General features: G+C 55.7%; 2 protein-coding genes across 2 annotated transcripts; both read left to right on the top strand.

The window, feature by feature from the left end:
* Positions 1–1,344: 1,344 nt before the first annotated feature.
* HOXB6 (homeobox B6) lies at positions 1,345–10,495 on the top strand. Its single transcript, XM_057536738.1, has 2 exons — positions 1,345–8,578; positions 9,603–10,495. The coding sequence occupies exons 1-2, from the start codon at positions 8,164–8,166 to the stop codon at positions 9,860–9,862; spliced, it is 675 nt and encodes a 224-aa protein (XP_057392721.1). The 5' UTR covers positions 1,345–8,163; the 3' UTR covers positions 9,863–10,495.
* A 1,288-nt stretch (positions 10,496–11,783) lies between these two features.
* Positions 11,784–14,981, top strand: HOXB5 (homeobox B5). The gene is made up of 2 exons (XM_007176389.3): positions 11,784–13,116; positions 13,786–14,981. The coding sequence occupies exons 1-2, from the start codon at positions 12,555–12,557 to the stop codon at positions 14,031–14,033; spliced, it is 810 nt and encodes a 269-aa protein (XP_007176451.2). The 5' UTR covers positions 11,784–12,554; the 3' UTR covers positions 14,034–14,981.
* Positions 14,982–15,880: the final 899 nt, after the last annotated feature.

Here is a 15,880-nt window from a genome sequence, read left to right as displayed (position 1 = left end):
TGACCCAGCGACCCAAGTAAAACTTGAAATTGGGGGAAGAAAATGAGCGCCGATAGCGAGAAGCTGAGCGGTGCGAACTACCCGGCTGCTGTGGCCGCATCCCTGCTGCTCTGAGCCCGGCCGCCCGCCTTCCGCGGGCTGCCTCTGAGCCTTTCTGCCTGCTGTCCGCGCTGCCGGCAACCTGGAATCTTCTCCGGAGTGCAGAGAAAGAGAAAAAAGAAAAACATTTGTGTGGGGGGAGGTTATTTCCTTTCCTGCATTTGGGCGCTGGTAGCTCAATTCAAAATTCGGGCATATTTCAGGGGACCTGGGAAACCTGGGGTGAATCTGGGTTGTTGTTTGTCTCCAAAACACCCCCTTGATTGAGGGATAAATACCTAGAGGACGGTGCCTACGTAGCTAGACCTGCGGAGTTGATTTTTAGTATCTATTCGATTATAAACCCTGGATTATTTAAATTTAAAGATCGGGCGTTGGAACAGAGAAGGGGAAGAGGGTTGGAAGGAAGCGTGTTTTAGGAGAATCTGTTTAATCTGAATTTGTAAGTAAAAGGCTCCTAAACCTTCAGTTCCCTCATTAATGACCGCAACCCCCCCCCCCCCCGCAGAGCACAGGGAATTGTCCCTGGGAACCTGGGCGTGTGGACATTTGGGTGGGAGAGTCAAGGGTCCGGCTTTACCCTCCTCCAATTTCTGGGGTGCAGAGGCAAGCATCCAGTGGCTAGAGTGTCCGCCTTGGCCCCCATTAGCCTCTTTGGGGCAAAAAGTAGGCCCTAGGAGATCTAGGGCCCCACACCGGCAGTGCTACAAGCTTCACAGGTGGGGTTCCCGCCATCTATAGTGCTGGGAGTGAGGGGGTCATTCAGAGGTGGGAAAGGGGGCACTGAAGCTTTCATTTTGCCCTGATGCAAGTGGTAGCTCTGGACACTGGCTGCTGCTCCTAACTCACCCCCAGATTGCCTTAGAACGGTCCCTGTGTGGAGGTTTTGGGGTGAATTTTTACTAGAAGAGGGGGACAGAGCTCCTGTGAGAATAGGGAGGTTCCAAAAAGAACCCCCCTCCCAGCTGGATGCTTGTGCCTCCTCCGCCTGATTCCCCACACCCCAAATCGCACCCCTTCTCAGATTGGGGTTTCCCCAAAAATCGAGAAGGAGAAGAAAAGAAGATGGCGACTGAGAAAAGCGTTGCTGGTGGAGCAGCCATGAAGAAATGCAATAAATTCCTTGTTGTTTTATGAAAATTTACAACTTTGTGATAGAAGTTTATGAGTGGTTGAATCCAGCGATTGGCCAGCGCCGGTCATGTGGCCGGGCGATCGTGAACATGAACTTTTTATCATTTCCCTGGTGGTTATAATGCAGCATTCTTTTGGACACCACACCTAGGTCGGAGCACTGTCGTCCTTCAGGGCTCCAGCCTCTTGATATTTTTATACTTCAGTATCAGCTCGATAAAGCAAAAGAGAGAGAGGAAAAGCGAGGGGGAGAGGAAAGAAGAGAGAGAGAGAGAGAAGGAGGGGTGGGAATTACACAAAAGAGAAAACCAAAAATAATTTTAATTTCTAAGTTAATTTGCTTGCTGATCTGGGATTTTAGTCATAATGGAGGGTAAATGGACAATCTGCCCAGGACTGCAACCTGATACCATTTTTCAAAGCCAGAACTTACTCCATTTTCTATGCAAATATCAGAAAAGCGAACACCCTCTCTTCCCAAGTCAGAGAAGGGGAAGCAACGGCTCTCAGGTTGGGACAATATTATCTGGAAGATGAAGAAGAAGCCGAACGCTCTCTCTCTCTCTCTCTCTTTTTTTTTTTCCTTTCTCTCCACCCCCTTCAATCGGAGGAAAGAAATCCCAAGCTCTGCAAAGGTAAGGGAGATTCTACAATTTCTTCTTATTCTTTTGCATCGATTTTATAGGGGGTGGGGCTTGGGTTTGTCTCTCTCTTCCCCCCCCCAAGACGGGGCTGAACCCCACCTCTGGGCGCTGCAGGGAGAAGCTTCCCAGGACATTCGGTGGCCGAGAGAGGGGTGGCTGCTTCCTGGAGGGGGAGCAAGGCAGGGACACGGGAAGAGGAACCGAAAGGGGCCACGGAGGCGAGCTCTAAGTCGCCTTTTTAAGCTGGGAGGAGAGGTTTAAGCGAGGGGGCTGCAAAAGAGAGGATGGGGATGTCTGGGCTTCGGACGCCGGCAGAAGCCGGTTGCGACGGCCTCTGTGGGTTTGCGCCCCCTCCCCCTCCCACCATCCTTCCCTTGTTCCGGCCTCCCCCAATTGCCCCCGCGCAGTTCTCTTGCCCGGTGCGGGTATCGGGTATCGGTGGTTTCCCGGCAGCACTGGCACAAGGGGCGGTGGCGCTGAGGGACGTCCTGGTCTCTGGAGGGCCTGCAATCTCCGCAGAGCCAGCGAGGGCGAGGAGGCGTCTAGAGGGACACAGAAAGAACAATTCACAGAGAAATACTCATTATCTCCCTTCGGAGATATTTCTGAAATTAAAGGGCTGTGGGTGGAGGCACCCAAATCGAGGGAGACCTCCCAGGAAGCATGCCTGAAAATGCCCAGGTCGTTTGCCACTCCCGCAGGAGGGAGCCTCGCTCTGCAGGGAGACAATTTTGTGGTTTTTAACGCGGTAGGTTTCAGCGTGTTGATTTCTGTGCAATATTGGTTCTATTACTTGTGTTTTATTGGTATGGATTTTGGTGGAGGAGAAAATTGCCGTGTGTGTCTTGATGTGGAAACATTTCAAACTTTCCTAGATCCAAATGTGGTGATTGTGAAGAAGCTGTTTAACACGTTGTTTTAGGCGTGTAAACAAAAGAGAAAAACAAAAACAAAAAAGAGAAAAATAAAATTAAAAGAAAATCCCATTAGGGGACCTGATGGTGTCCGGGCCAGAAAGCTGCCTGGCACTGAGCTCAGACAGCTAATCCTGTCCCTCCGGCGCCTGATTTCATTCCCCAGCCAGGCCTCCGGGGGCGGGGGTAGGGGGGAGAAGAACCGTAGGGCGGGAGGCCGAGATTCCTAAAGTAGCTGCTGGGGTTGAAAAAGGCACAAGTCGCTAGGTGAGGACTTAAAAATAGAGAGGGCTTCTGGGGAAGCTGCCAGACGACCGATAAGGGACTTAGGGCGCGGAGGGCAGGAGAGACTGTGATTTAGTTTGGTTTGCAGGAATAGGTGATTGCTTTCCTCTTTTTGAAGACCAGATGCAGAGCATTCAGCCTCGGGCCTCTGCTTGCCCAGGGATTGTGGGGTCTGGGTGTGTGTAGGGGGATATTGGCCCTCTCAATCCTGAGCTGAGAAGAGAGAAGCAGCCACTTGTGGCGCTGGAGGGGGGCCCCTGGAGGCACAGGTAGATGCCCTCGAAGCAGGCCCGGAATGGGTGCCTGAAGGGACTCCTAGGCTGCGTAGCCAGAAAAGTTCTCGGCCAGCACCCACGGCACTAAGAGCCTATTCTCAAAGGAAAAATTCCCCAAACTCACCCAGACTAAAGGTCTTTTTCTCCTGTAGTCTTGGCGGGGTATAAATCATCCCTTAGACAGTTTGCTCTGACCCAAATTATGCGGTTTGCTGCCATCTACCGTCCGTTTGGAGACATGCGGCTTCGGCGCCGAATGCCCCGCGACACTGCCTGAACCATGCCCGACGACTGGAGCCTCCGCCGCTCTGGTTCGGCGGGATTCTGGGGACGTCGGCCCAGATTGACGCTTTCCGCTGGATCTTGGTTCCCGCCTGCCCGCGTGTGCATTGGAGAACAAGCGTCCCCTCCCCCTTGTCAGCCTCATCCCAGCTCCAAACCTGGCGGCTGGCTGAAGGAAGCGGCGTTTTCTAGGGCATATTTAAAAAGGACTAATACTTCATCCCGCGGGCAGGGGGCCCTGAATCAAAGGATTGGGGGATCAGAGTTGAGAGCCCTCTCCCCGCTATCCCCCTCCAAGATCAAGAGGGGATCACCAGGGCCGCTAGGGAGATCCGAGGCCAAGGCTGTTCAAGGTTTATTTGGTTTTCTTTTCGGCTAAGGGGGGCTCCCGCAGGGGAGGCGCTGGCCCGGGCAGTTCCACTTGGTTGTCAAAAGACAAACCGAGTCTGTGTTCTCCGGGTTGGGTGGTGGGTCTTGCCAGTTTCTTGGCCATTTGAGTCTGTGGTGAAGGAATTGAGCCGAGTTTTCTGGAAACTGTTGGTGTCTTGCAAGTGAGTGTGGGTCCCCTTCCCCATTCCCGATCATTTCAAGCGAAATCGACACAAATATGCTTTGGGAAAAAACGGGGAGTGGGAGTGGGGATCAATCAGTAAGGAACCCAACCATTGTAATTTCCGTTCCTGCCGGACCCCTCACACCCGCTTAAGGCGACTGCTTTCCCAGAAGCGGGTGGCGAGGGCGGGGGTACGCACCGCCGCCGCCGAGTTTGAATATTGGCCCCTGTTTCACGGGTTACTGATTAGCTCGGGCTTTCAAGCCGCAGGAGGAAGCTCTGGCCGCCCCTTTCAAGGTGCTGTGGCCCCAGTTCCTGGGCGGGGGCTCCAGGAAATTGCCTGCGGTGCCAGGCAGGCCGAGGTGTTAGTAGGGTCTGGCCCGGAGCTGGAGGAGCTGCCGAGGTCGAGGGGCCCAGCGGTACTGGGGGCAAACGCGGGGGCTGCGGCCCGGAGCCTTTGGCGCCTCGCGAGTCTGGGCCGCAGGAGCAGCCCTTTCAGCTCTTAAGCAGAGAGTGACTTTCTGGCGGCTAGAAGGCCCGGCCCAGTGCCGGAGGCCCCGAGGGAGCGCTCTCCGAAGGTCTTGGGCCCCTCGGAGGTTTTTTCTTGTGGACAATCCGAAGGACAGATGGGGAGGGGGAGGTGGCTGGTATAGAGGATTGAAACCCTTAAGGGCTCTTAGGGTGCCCAAGGACGTGGGGAGAGGGAGCTGAACTGTCACTGCTCCCCCCTACATCAGAGAAGATGCCGTTCATTTGCATAATGGAAATGTCTTTGTACTGTGCTTTGGACTGGCCAATTTTAAGGCAATGTTCTCTCTAAACAGCTCTCAAAGAGTGGGAGAGGCCACACTGCTCCCTCTGGGAACATTTGTGTTCCCCAAAACCAGAGAATCACAGAGTCTAGGGGAAGAACTGGGTTGAGATGTTTGAATTCACCCCACCCCAATCACAGTTGGGAGTGCGGTGGGGGAAGGTGCCCACAGTCCTAAGAGCTGGGGGTGGGGGGAGCTTTGCAGCTGAGAGGAAGTGGGAAGCCTGGACAATGTCTCAATCCCCTCCCCTCCACACACCTACTGGCAAATATCCTCCCTGATATTACCGGTGCAGGAGAATTTTACTCCAGAGCTGAACACAACTTACACTTTTCTCTGGGAGCTGGAATGTGTGTACGTCCACAGGACCACAGAGTCACAGCTCAGAAAATTACAATTATAAATCCTGCCTGTGAGATTTCTATGCAATCCTTCTGTTGTGTACTCAAGACTTAGTACACATTTATATCCACCTCTCCATACACACATTTCCTCGTTGAGCAGGGGGAGACACCCCAGACCTGCCGATGGCTGTGCCCACTGTGTATTTACCTATTCCCCCTTGGAGACAGACAGACGGCAGTGGACGGAACCACAGACAGATTCATAGAGATCTGGCTCCAGAAGCCAGGCGGCCTCTGGCCCGGCCCTGCCTGCCTGCTCTTTCTCCCAAACAAACGGATCAGACGAATAAACGCTCATAAATACCTCTGGGCTTAGATAAGAGCGATGAGGCGCTATTTCCTTTCATGCCGGACTCCAGGCGCCCAGGCTCTGCCTTTGCGGCTCCATCTCACGACAGGCAACCTGCAGAGGTGAGGTTAATTTGGGGCTATGACTCTAAAGATAAGGCGATTATTCTCGTGCTTCTGTCACAGGGGAAGACTTCCTCCCTCACCAAATCTTATGTTATCCAGGCTTCATGGAAAAGCCCACACCATCCAGTCCTAGTATGAGGACATTGTGGCCAGAGAGGAGGCACAGAGGACTGAGGCCCAAGGCCCCACCTCAGTAGCAAGGAGGAGGGAGGTACACAAGGCACTCTCCCCACCTTGCTCCTCCAGCCCAAATGTTCCCCATTCCTCTCCAGGAGTGGGCCTAACCACAGCTGGATTAGAGCACTTATGACTCTCCGTCATTAGGAGGCTTGAGTTTATTTTCTTAAATCTTGACAAAACCTCCCAAAGAGTTGGGCTAGGAAGTGGTTGATGGGACAACTGGGAATAGCCACTTAGCCATGAAGTCGCAGCCCAGAAGTTGTCCTGAGTTCAGGGATCCTTGGAGGCCACTTTGCAAACAACCAAGTTCCCACCCTTGGTCACCAACTTCAGCCCTCTACCTCTTTTCCTAATGTCTTGTGCCATCTTCAGTGGGCAGAATTGTCCCATAAAAAGGAGCCCAAAGAACAAGTCAGGAAGGGTCAGCCCAGCCCCTTCATCATCAGGTTTTGTCTCCCACCCTGGCCCATTCCTGGCCCCAGGTCCGAAGGTTGTCACCCTTTATGCCTGACCTCCACGTGCACATTAGAATGTTGAAAATACACCATGGCTGAGTCTTCCAGCCTGCCTCCAATGCTCATTTGCCTGCCTCCAATGCTCATTTTCCTTAGATGAGAGAGAGAGAGAGTCAGAGATGTACACACTCTCTCACACCAAAGCTTGTAGGCAGCAAGCTGGTGATACAAACATGAGATGTGGTAGGGATTGTAGAGATGCTGAGAGACAAACAGAAGGGTAGTGAGCATCTGGAGAGGGGATATGGAATGATAGTTGTAAGCTGCCTACTGCAACCCCAGGAGGACCCAACCCCCCTCCCTCCTTATAAAACTAAACAAAAACCAAGTCTTGAGAAAGAATTAATTTTGAAAAGAACTGCCAGCTTCTGGAGAGACCTGGAAAAGGAGCAAGGGCTCCTCTCTTCCCGTTGGTCTCTGATTGTCTCCAATATCAGGAGGGTTTGAGGACCCAGAACTGGAGGAGGGAACAATTTCTTCCCTGAACCCAGACTTACTGAAACACCTTTGATTCCTAAGAATCTATAGCCCAGTATATTCTAATGTCTTTTGGGGTAGGAGGTGGGGTGGAGGGAGGGTTGCAGGCAGGATAGGGATCAGACAACCTAGGTTGGAGGATGCCTTTCACCCCTCCTCTCCCTATCCCCCTCTTCCTGGTGCCCCTTCCTGTGCCAAGAGCAAGCAGTACATACTAGAACCAGGCAAGATGTCTTGGGCAGGGGCAGCGGCAGCGGTAGCCTTCCCAGAAGCTCCTAGCCTAGCTGCACAACCAGAGGGAGAAGCTTAGCCTCAGACCCTGCTCCCATTTCCCAGCCTTCTGGGTCCTCTGGGCAGCAGGCTCTGGCCTGTCTCTCAGACCATAAGAGTTGCAGAGAAGCAGGAATAATAAACCCAGGCTTGGAGGAGATGGAGTAGATCTGAGAAACAGGAAAAACGTTTTTCAAAACCTGAGAAGGAGAGGGTTTCTTCTTCTTTGCTTCTCGCTTTCTGAAAACAACGCTGATCAGTGGAGAACTCTTCTCCCCTTCTACCAGTACAAAACCCGAGAAACCAGCCTTTTCCTTTAGTTCTCTTCTAAGGAGATTGAGGTTCAAGATTCGGAGACATTTACCCACCTTCCCTGGAGGGAATAACCCCTGCCTTGCCTAACCCCAAGCAAGGCAGGGGTTAACTTTTCTGAAAACACAATTAACTTTTTCCTATTCTGCGTGGGGAGGGGAGGGATATATTTATTTGATCACTGGGGGATGGGGTGGTATCAATCCAAGTGCTCCCTCCTCCCTCAAAGGCACAGACTCCTCTTTCGCAGATCCTACGTAGGTGGAACAGGACGCGTTGTGCTGTTGGGGAGAGAGAGAGAGAAAGCAGAAGGAGAAGAAGGAGGGGAAAAAAAGGTTGATAGGTTTGTGCGCGGGTCCCTAGCGCGGGCTGCGCTCCTCCTGGGTGCTATTTGACAATTCCTGCCTCTGCCATTGGTCAGTGTTGGATCAGATGGTTGTATTTCCTTCTGGCCCTCACTGGCACCTCGCCATCCCCCCTCAGCTAAAACCCAATCTCAGATATACTACTAATAGGCGCGGCGCTCGGACTATAAAACACAACAAATCATAAACCCGGAGGAGCAGCAGCGGCCGCGCGCGCCTCCCCTCCCAATGAGTTCCTATTTCGTGAACTCCACCTTCCCCGTCACTCTGGCCAGCGGGCAGGAGTCCTTCCTGGGCCAGCTCCCGCTCTACTCGTCGGGCTATGCGGACCCGCTGAGGCACTACCCCGCGCCCTACGGGCCCGGGCCCGGCCAGGACAAGGGCTTTGCAGCTTCCTCCTATTACCCGCCGGCCGGCAGCGGCTACGGCCGGGCGGCGCCCTGCGACTACGGGCCGGCGCCGGCCTTCTACCGCGAGAAGGAGTCGGCCTGCGCGCTTTCGGGTGCCGACGAGCCGCCCCCGTTCCACCCGGAGCCGCGGAAGTCCGACTGCGCGCAGGACAAGAGCGTGTTCGGCGAGGCGGAGGAGCAGAAGTGCTCCACCCCGGTCTACCCCTGGATGCAGCGGATGAATTCATGCAACAGTGAGTGAGACTTGCTGCGGCCGCCGCGACCCCCACGGGCCCCCCTCCCGGAGCCAGAGCTAGAGAGCACCCCCTTCTCCTCCAGAGAGAGCGTCTCGGGTCGGAGCTTAGGGAAGATTGGGCGCCTGCACCGGTCTCCCGCGCTGCCCTCTCGCCCTCAGGAGTTGCAAAGTTTGCAAAGTCCCAGATGCACTCCGAGTCAGGGGGAACGAGTGGGTTCTCCCGGAGCGCCAGGCCGCAGCCGGGATTCTGGGTCAGGGAGGCGGGCAGGGGCCGCAGTCACTGGCTGGGCTCTCCCTGTCGCCCCCAGCTCTGGTCTGATCCCCCACTCCAAGACTGTTCATTAAAAACGGAGTGCGTCATGGGAAGAGGGGCGGCGTGACGCTGGCGAGGGAGGGTTGAGTCTGTCCCGGACTGGTTTTCCCTGGGGGTCGGGGGCTGGGGAAAGATGAGGCACCAGGAAAGGGGTGGTAGTCAGAGAAGGGAGGGAGAAGAAGAAGAAGAAGAAAGAGAGGGAGCGGGCGGAGGGGAACAGAAGGAGAAGCAGGCGCCGGGATCTCAGGTTGGATTATTTGTCGGCCTTAAGTCCCAAATTGATGTCCATTAACGGGACACGAAAGTGAGGCGCCCTTAATGCCGACTACGGATCGATCTACGTCATTACGGATTAAGGGCCGGAATCTATCACAGGATGGTGGGGGAGCCAGATGGATGGAAAGAAAAGATGCGGCTAGGAAGAGACACACCTGGCCAGTGCTTTCCCAGCCCCTCCCCCTAGGCTCAGGTGGGATTTAAAACTGCTCCTCCCATCCCCCCACCAAGAATCTAGACAGAAGGCATAAGCCTAGGAGACCTGGAGGGAATCTGGAGGGGGCGCTGGAGGAGTGAGGAAGGGTGGGGGGCAGGGAAACAGGGAGAGTGGAGGGCATCCCGGGACAGGCTAGAGTCCCCGTTCGAGGGTCGAGGGGGGGAGGGGGGCTCTGGCCTTGGTGACCCCAGGCCTCAGCATCTCTCTGCGTAACAGGTTCCTCCTTTGGGCCCAGTGGCCGGCGAGGCCGCCAGACCTACACGCGCTACCAGACACTGGAGCTGGAGAAGGAGTTTCACTACAATCGCTACCTGACGCGGCGGCGGCGCATCGAGATCGCGCACGCCCTGTGCCTGACGGAAAGGCAGATCAAGATCTGGTTCCAGAACCGGCGCATGAAGTGGAAAAAGGAGAGCAAACTGCTCAGCGCGTCTCAGCTCAGTGCCGAGGAGGAAGAAGAAAAACCAGCCGAATGAAGGCGCTGGAAGGGGGCGGGGGGACGCGAAGGGAGAGGCCTTTGGGGAGCCGAGGGCATCGGAGAGCCCCGAGAAGGCTCTGCGGGCGGGGGAGCCTGGGGACCTGCTCTCCAGCGCGCGACAGGCGGGGCCACTGCTCTCCTGGACGCCCCCGCCCGCAGAGCTCTCGCTGGGCGCTGGGAGGCCGCGCTGCCTGAGCCCAGCCAGCACCCCAGCGCCCCCTCCATCCCCGTGGAACCTCCTGAGCCCAAAGAGGCTCCCCCGTGAGAACTGAGGACCGGACTCACTTGATGTTTCCTGGAAGCAGAGCAAAATGCTCTCGTCCGTGTCGCGTCTCATTTCGTCCATGTCCCCCGTGCACGGTTCAATGGTAGATTTGCAGTCCCCTCAGCGGGGGCCTCGAAGACTCCCTGACCCCAGACCTCTCTCCCAGCCCCTCCCCAAAGCCACTGGAAAGAGCACATACTACCTAGAAGTAAGAAGAGGAGCCTCAGAAGAAAACAAAGTTCTATTTTATTAATTTTCTATGTGTTGTGTTTGTAGTCTTGTCTTAGCTCTGGACGTGAAATACTTCGGTAATAATATTAATATTATTAATAATGATAATAATAATAATAAAGACGTAAAACCTTGCTGCTGGGTCACCTCTGCTCCTCCCCTGCCACTCCCCCACCCCCACCGCCACCCCTGCGTCCCCGTGCCGGAAACTCCGCAGCAAAGGCAGGAGCCCTGGTCGGCCCCAGAGGGCCAGACGCGGCTCGGAAGTTACAGTTGAGATAAAGGCTACAGCGGTTCGGCCCAGGCTCCAGCGCCTCGCCTCGCCGGTGCTGAGGCTCACAACGGCCTCTCCTGGTGCGGAATTGGGGGACTGAGAAGGGCCGTTTCCCTCTCAATCTCTAGCATTTCCTCGTTTGTCCGCGGCACGAGGGACGCCACCGAGGCCCTCTAGCTGGGAGCTCTTGCAGAGACTGAGCCAGGCGGGTCTCAGTGCCTCAGCAGCGCTGTTCTGTCCGCAGGATCGCCAAGGCCCGTGGTCTTTGGCCTGCCTACATGGCCTGGTCTCCGGCGGCCTTGGCCCTCGGCTCCTGGCCTAAATTGGGGCCACCGGGTATCTCTCTCTCTGCCCTCAGCTGAAGGCTCCCGGCACCCCTTCCTGCCTCAAGTAGTAGCTCAGCGACAAGTAGGGGAATGTGAAGCCGCTGGCAGGCGCTGGGCGAAGGGCAAGACTTTCCCCCGCTCTTTGGAGACCTGAGGGCAGGAGGCCAGGTGATGGGGCAGTTCGGTCTCATCCCATCAACCAAAACCGACCCATTCTGTCCCCACCCCCACCCTCACCCTCACCCTCACCCTCACCCTCACCCAGGCGGCAAGCTGCGGAGACTGTTTTCCTTTCTTCCTCCTCCCTCTCTCTCCCTTTTTTATTTTTAAAGAAAATAGCCGCCTGGCAGAAGGGGCCCAGCTGTGGCGGTCTTTGGCCGCCCAGCGCGCTCAGCAAGGGGCCGCGGGTCCTCGGAACCCTTTTCCTGGGAAGGAGTGGGCCGCTGGGCAAATTCTGAAAGTACCCAGATGCCAGCAAGGGGTCTCAAGTGGGGCATCCCAAGGCAATAGCGGGCAGCTGGTGAGAAGGCGAAAGGATTCTGCCTTGGTCCCAAACTCTCAGGACCATGTTTACACCCAAACCCCAGCCCCCGACGCGGTTGCCTCCACCGTTTTTCTTGCAACTAGGCCACTTAGCCCCAGCCGGCCTCTTCCTTTGGGGTCACTGTCTTGCTCTGCCCTTCTTACGTCCTGGGCTAAGGATGACGAAGAGGTCAGGAAGAGGATTTCAAACTTCTAAGGGAACAAGGAGAAGCGAAGGCTTCTCCTTCGAACCCTCGGCTTAGCCTTACCGGCTTGGCCTGGATGCTGTGGATGGGCCACTGCATCCCGGTCAGGAAGCAGGCCAGGCTGAGCTCACAGGGGAAACCCTTTGCAATCATTGTTTTTCACAGACATCTTCCAACCTCTCCCCCATTTCCGTCCCCAACTCGGAGACTTGCAAAGCCCGAGTAAGGGAAGAGCAACTCAATTTTTGGTCATCTTATCCAGAGTTGTTATAATAGTAATAATAATAATAACGACAGGGAGAAGGACCGATGCACAGACGAACTCCACTCCCGAGAAGGCGGGTAAAGGCTCAATCGGGTTTCTCCTCTAAAAGATTCAACCCTGTGGGTGAGCCGAGCCTAGGCCGGGTTTCTTTCTAGCCCCGCGGTTGCACAGAGCCAGCAGGGAGGCAGCTGTCGCCGCCATGGCGGTCTGCGGCCCGCGCTCCCGCCGTTCGCCGGGAGGTGGCGCGCTCTGCTCAGAGGCCGCCGCCAACCTTCTCCCTGTTTCTCCCCCTTCTCCTTTTTCCCCCTCTCTCGGAGGCTCGCATTGAATCGGCCCTAACGATTCTCGGATCGTCATTATTTGTAACCATAGAGCATGAATTACCTCTTGAGGTCATCAGCGAGAATTTACGACTGGTCAACAAAAGCACGTGATTCCCTAACGCCCCCCCATCCCCCTTCCACCCCCCCCCCATATTTGGCCGCATACATAGCAAAACGAAGTACAGTGCATCGCTATAATTCATTAATACATCATAAATCGTGAAGCACAGGGTTATAACGACCACGATCCACAAATCAAGCCCTCCAAAATCACCCAAATGAGCTCGTACTTTGTAAACTCCTTCTCGGGGCGTTATCCAAATGGCCCGGACTATCAGTTGCTAAATTATGGCAGTGGCAGCTCTCTGAGCGGCTCTTACAGGGATCCCGCTGCCATGCACACCGGCTCTTACGGCTACAATTACAATGGGATGGACCTCAGCGTCAACCGCTCCTCGGCCTCCTCCAGCCACTTTGGGGCGGTGGGCGAGAGCTCGCGCGCCTTCTCTGCGCCCTCCCAGGAGCCCCGCTTCAGGCAAGCGGCGTCGAGCTGCTCCCTGTCCTCGCCCGAGTCCCTGCCCTGCACCAACGGCGACAGCCACGGCGCCAAGCCCTCTGCTTCGTCCCCCTCCGACCAGGCGACCCCGGCCAGCTCCAGCGCCAATTTCACCGAAATAGACGAGGCCAGCGTGTCCTCGGAGCCCGAGGAAGCGGCGAGACAGCTAAGCAGCCCAAGCCTAGCTCGGGCGCAGCCAGAGCCCATGGCCACCTCCACAGCCGCGCCCGAGGGGCAGACTCCGCAGATATTCCCCTGGATGAGGAAGCTTCACATCAGCCATGGTAATTCTCGCTCTCGCTCCCCTTTTTGTCTTCTCGGCTTTCCTTCTCCGCGTTTGGGGGGGGCGCGGCGAGGAGAACTTGGCTTTTCCTCAAATATAGATTTCTTTTCTCCAGAGGGGGAGAAGTCTCTAAGAGGGTCCTCACAGCTCGGGGGACAGAGCCAAAGAAGGTCTTTAGCTGGGGGTTTGGGGAGGAGTATTTTTAATAATTTGTTCCCAGATTCGCCTTAGGTTTTATTTGCCCAGCTTGAACTAGCTTTAGGATGAAGGATGAGGTTTATGTAACGTGGGGAAGGGTCCTGCTTTGCCCCCGAAAATTTGAGACTGTTTCTAGCAGAGGAGGGGCGAGCAGTAAAACGAGCCTTCCAGGGCAAAAGTGCAACCGTTCTCCTCCCTCCCGGGGTGAGCGACCGCCTGAGCCCAGCGAAGGGTGAGGCACAGGGAGGGAGCAACAGACAAAGCCGGGCGCATTCGCTGCCGGCAGAAGTGGGGGCTGCAGGAGAAAGGGGTGCAGAAAGCGAGCTCGGATGCGGGCGTCTGGAGTGGGGAGAATTGGAGCTGCGGTGAGCTGGGTGCCGGGGACGCCTGGGTCCTGCTCCACGCCCCCCTCCCACCCAGGGCCCCCTCCCTTAACCGGAATAACGTTGCCTCGCTGCTCTGTCTGCTCCAGATATGACCGGGCCGGACGGGAAAAGGGCCCGGACCGCTTATACCCGCTACCAGACCCTAGAGCTGGAGAAGGAGTTCCACTTCAACCGCTACCTGACGCGGCGGCGGCGCATCGAGATCGCCCACGCGCTCTGCCTGTCCGAGCGCCAGATCAAGATCTGGTTCCAGAACCGGCGCATGAAGTGGAAGAAAGACAACAAACTGAAAAGTATGAGCCTGGCTACAGCCGGCAGCGCCTTCCAGCCCTGAGCCCGCCGGGAGGAGCCCCGGGCGGCCCAAGAGCCCGTGCTGCTCCCAGCCCTGGCCCCTCCAAGCCTCCCCGCGCTGCCGCCGCCCGCTGGGGACCGGTTCCCACGAGCCTGCCTCGCCCGGGCCTTGTGCTACGATTTTTCGTTTGGTCTTAAGTCTTCCTGTGGCTCCCTCTCTCTTGGACTGGTTAATCTTGTTATTATTGTAATAATAATGATAATTATTATTTTCCCACCATGCTCCCCACTCCCCTCTGCTCACCCCAAATCCGCCAGTGTTTCTGAACGTTCGTGTCTGTGGTTGCACTCCTTCCCCCAGGAAAAAAAGAAACTCGCATGTTTAATGTGAACTTTCCCCTCCCCATCTGTGTTCTTCTAACTTATTTATAAAAGGATGATCGCTGTATTTTGAGTTTCAGCTAGAAACTTCTCTAAAAGGGGCAGCAGTTGAGGTCGGATAGTGCCGCAGCACCGGGCCCAGCTGAGCTGGCCTCGGAGACCGGAGTCCATGACTGTGTCTCATTCCACCTTCCTATTCCTCCTCCCTCCCCACTCCCAGGCCCAAGTCTCCCAAGACTTGGTCCTGGGGTGGGAGGGGACCTGGGAGGACCAAAGGGGTGATGTTGAGAAGAGGGCCGGTAAATAATGAGATTTAAGTTCCTGCCGCCTGGGTAGGCCACACAAGGCCTGGTCTTGGAGCATCCGGAAACAAAAATAATCCTCAGTGTAAAATGTCTTGTGTATTTCTCTGTGAATCTATGGGTCTGGCATAGAGGGCCCAAAGCTTGTAAATATGGGGATAGTCTGGGTCAGATCTATCCTCTCCTCCCTACCCATTTCACTTACAAGACCATTTGTAGTGAGCGAGTGGATGCTGTGCTACATGTGAAATCTGTCTTTGCCGGGCGGGCCTGTCTCAGTGATTCGCTTTTGGTATTTGTTTGTAGCTTTCCTTGAAGTCAAATAAATATTTCCCCTCCTCCACTGCCCTTCCACTTGTCTTTTCTCTGGGGCCTGCCTCTCCCATCACCGGGCACACCCTAGACTATTCTTGATAGACCTGGGGTGTAGGGAAGGGAAAGCAGGATGCTCACCAGCAGCCCCTCTCAACCACCTATGTCTCTGCTTGGTCAGCGGTACTTGGGCCAGGGGACAGGCTTTCATGCCGGGGGGGCTGAGAGACCCAGAAACCCCACATGAGCCTGGGGCAAGGGGCAAGGCTGGGGCAAAAAGCAAGCCTTTGCTGAACTGGACTCCACCCTGGCCTTCCACCAGCTGGCCAAAAAGTCTCTGGAAACCGCTTAGCAGAAAGTAATTTGGGCCTAAGTCCTGAGCAGGAGGCTCCTGGCCTTTTGGGAGTGATACAGGCCTGCCCAGTGCCACTGTCCCCTGGTCCAAATCCCAGTTCAGCTCTGCCACCCACTAAGGCCAAAAAAAAAAAAAATCAGCTCAATTTCAAAGGTTTCCTCTCACCCTCAGTCTTCTCTACACTTATCAAGGGCTTCCTCTCTCCAGGGGCCCAACTGACCTGCCCTCTTGATTAGGAGCTGGGGTCCCTCCTGGAAGACCCTTGGTTCCCCCATCAACTGGACTGGCTCAGGGCCAGGGGCCAGTCCTCCTCCATCCAAGTCAGCCTCCACCCTGAGCACAAGAGTCAAGTCTGGACACTTACCCGATCAATCCCTTCCAGCTTGGCCCAACTTCTTACAGGACTTGTGGGGGGAGGGGGAGCTGGTGAGGAGGCAGCTGAGGGTCTTGATGGCTCTACTGGGCCTTCCTTCCCCCTTCCCCCTTGACTTTGTCCCCCTTTGTCCATAGCAAACTATCCCAAAAGTCGCTATGACATTT

The sequence above is a fragment of the Balaenoptera acutorostrata genome, chromosome 20, assembly GCF_949987535.1.
Source record: "Balaenoptera acutorostrata chromosome 20, mBalAcu1.1, whole genome shotgun sequence".
Taxonomy (NCBI): Eukaryota; Metazoa; Chordata; class Mammalia; order Artiodactyla; family Balaenopteridae; genus Balaenoptera; species Balaenoptera acutorostrata.
Note: the sequence above shows the minus strand (reverse complement) of the source record. Positions and strands in the feature narration are given on the sequence as shown.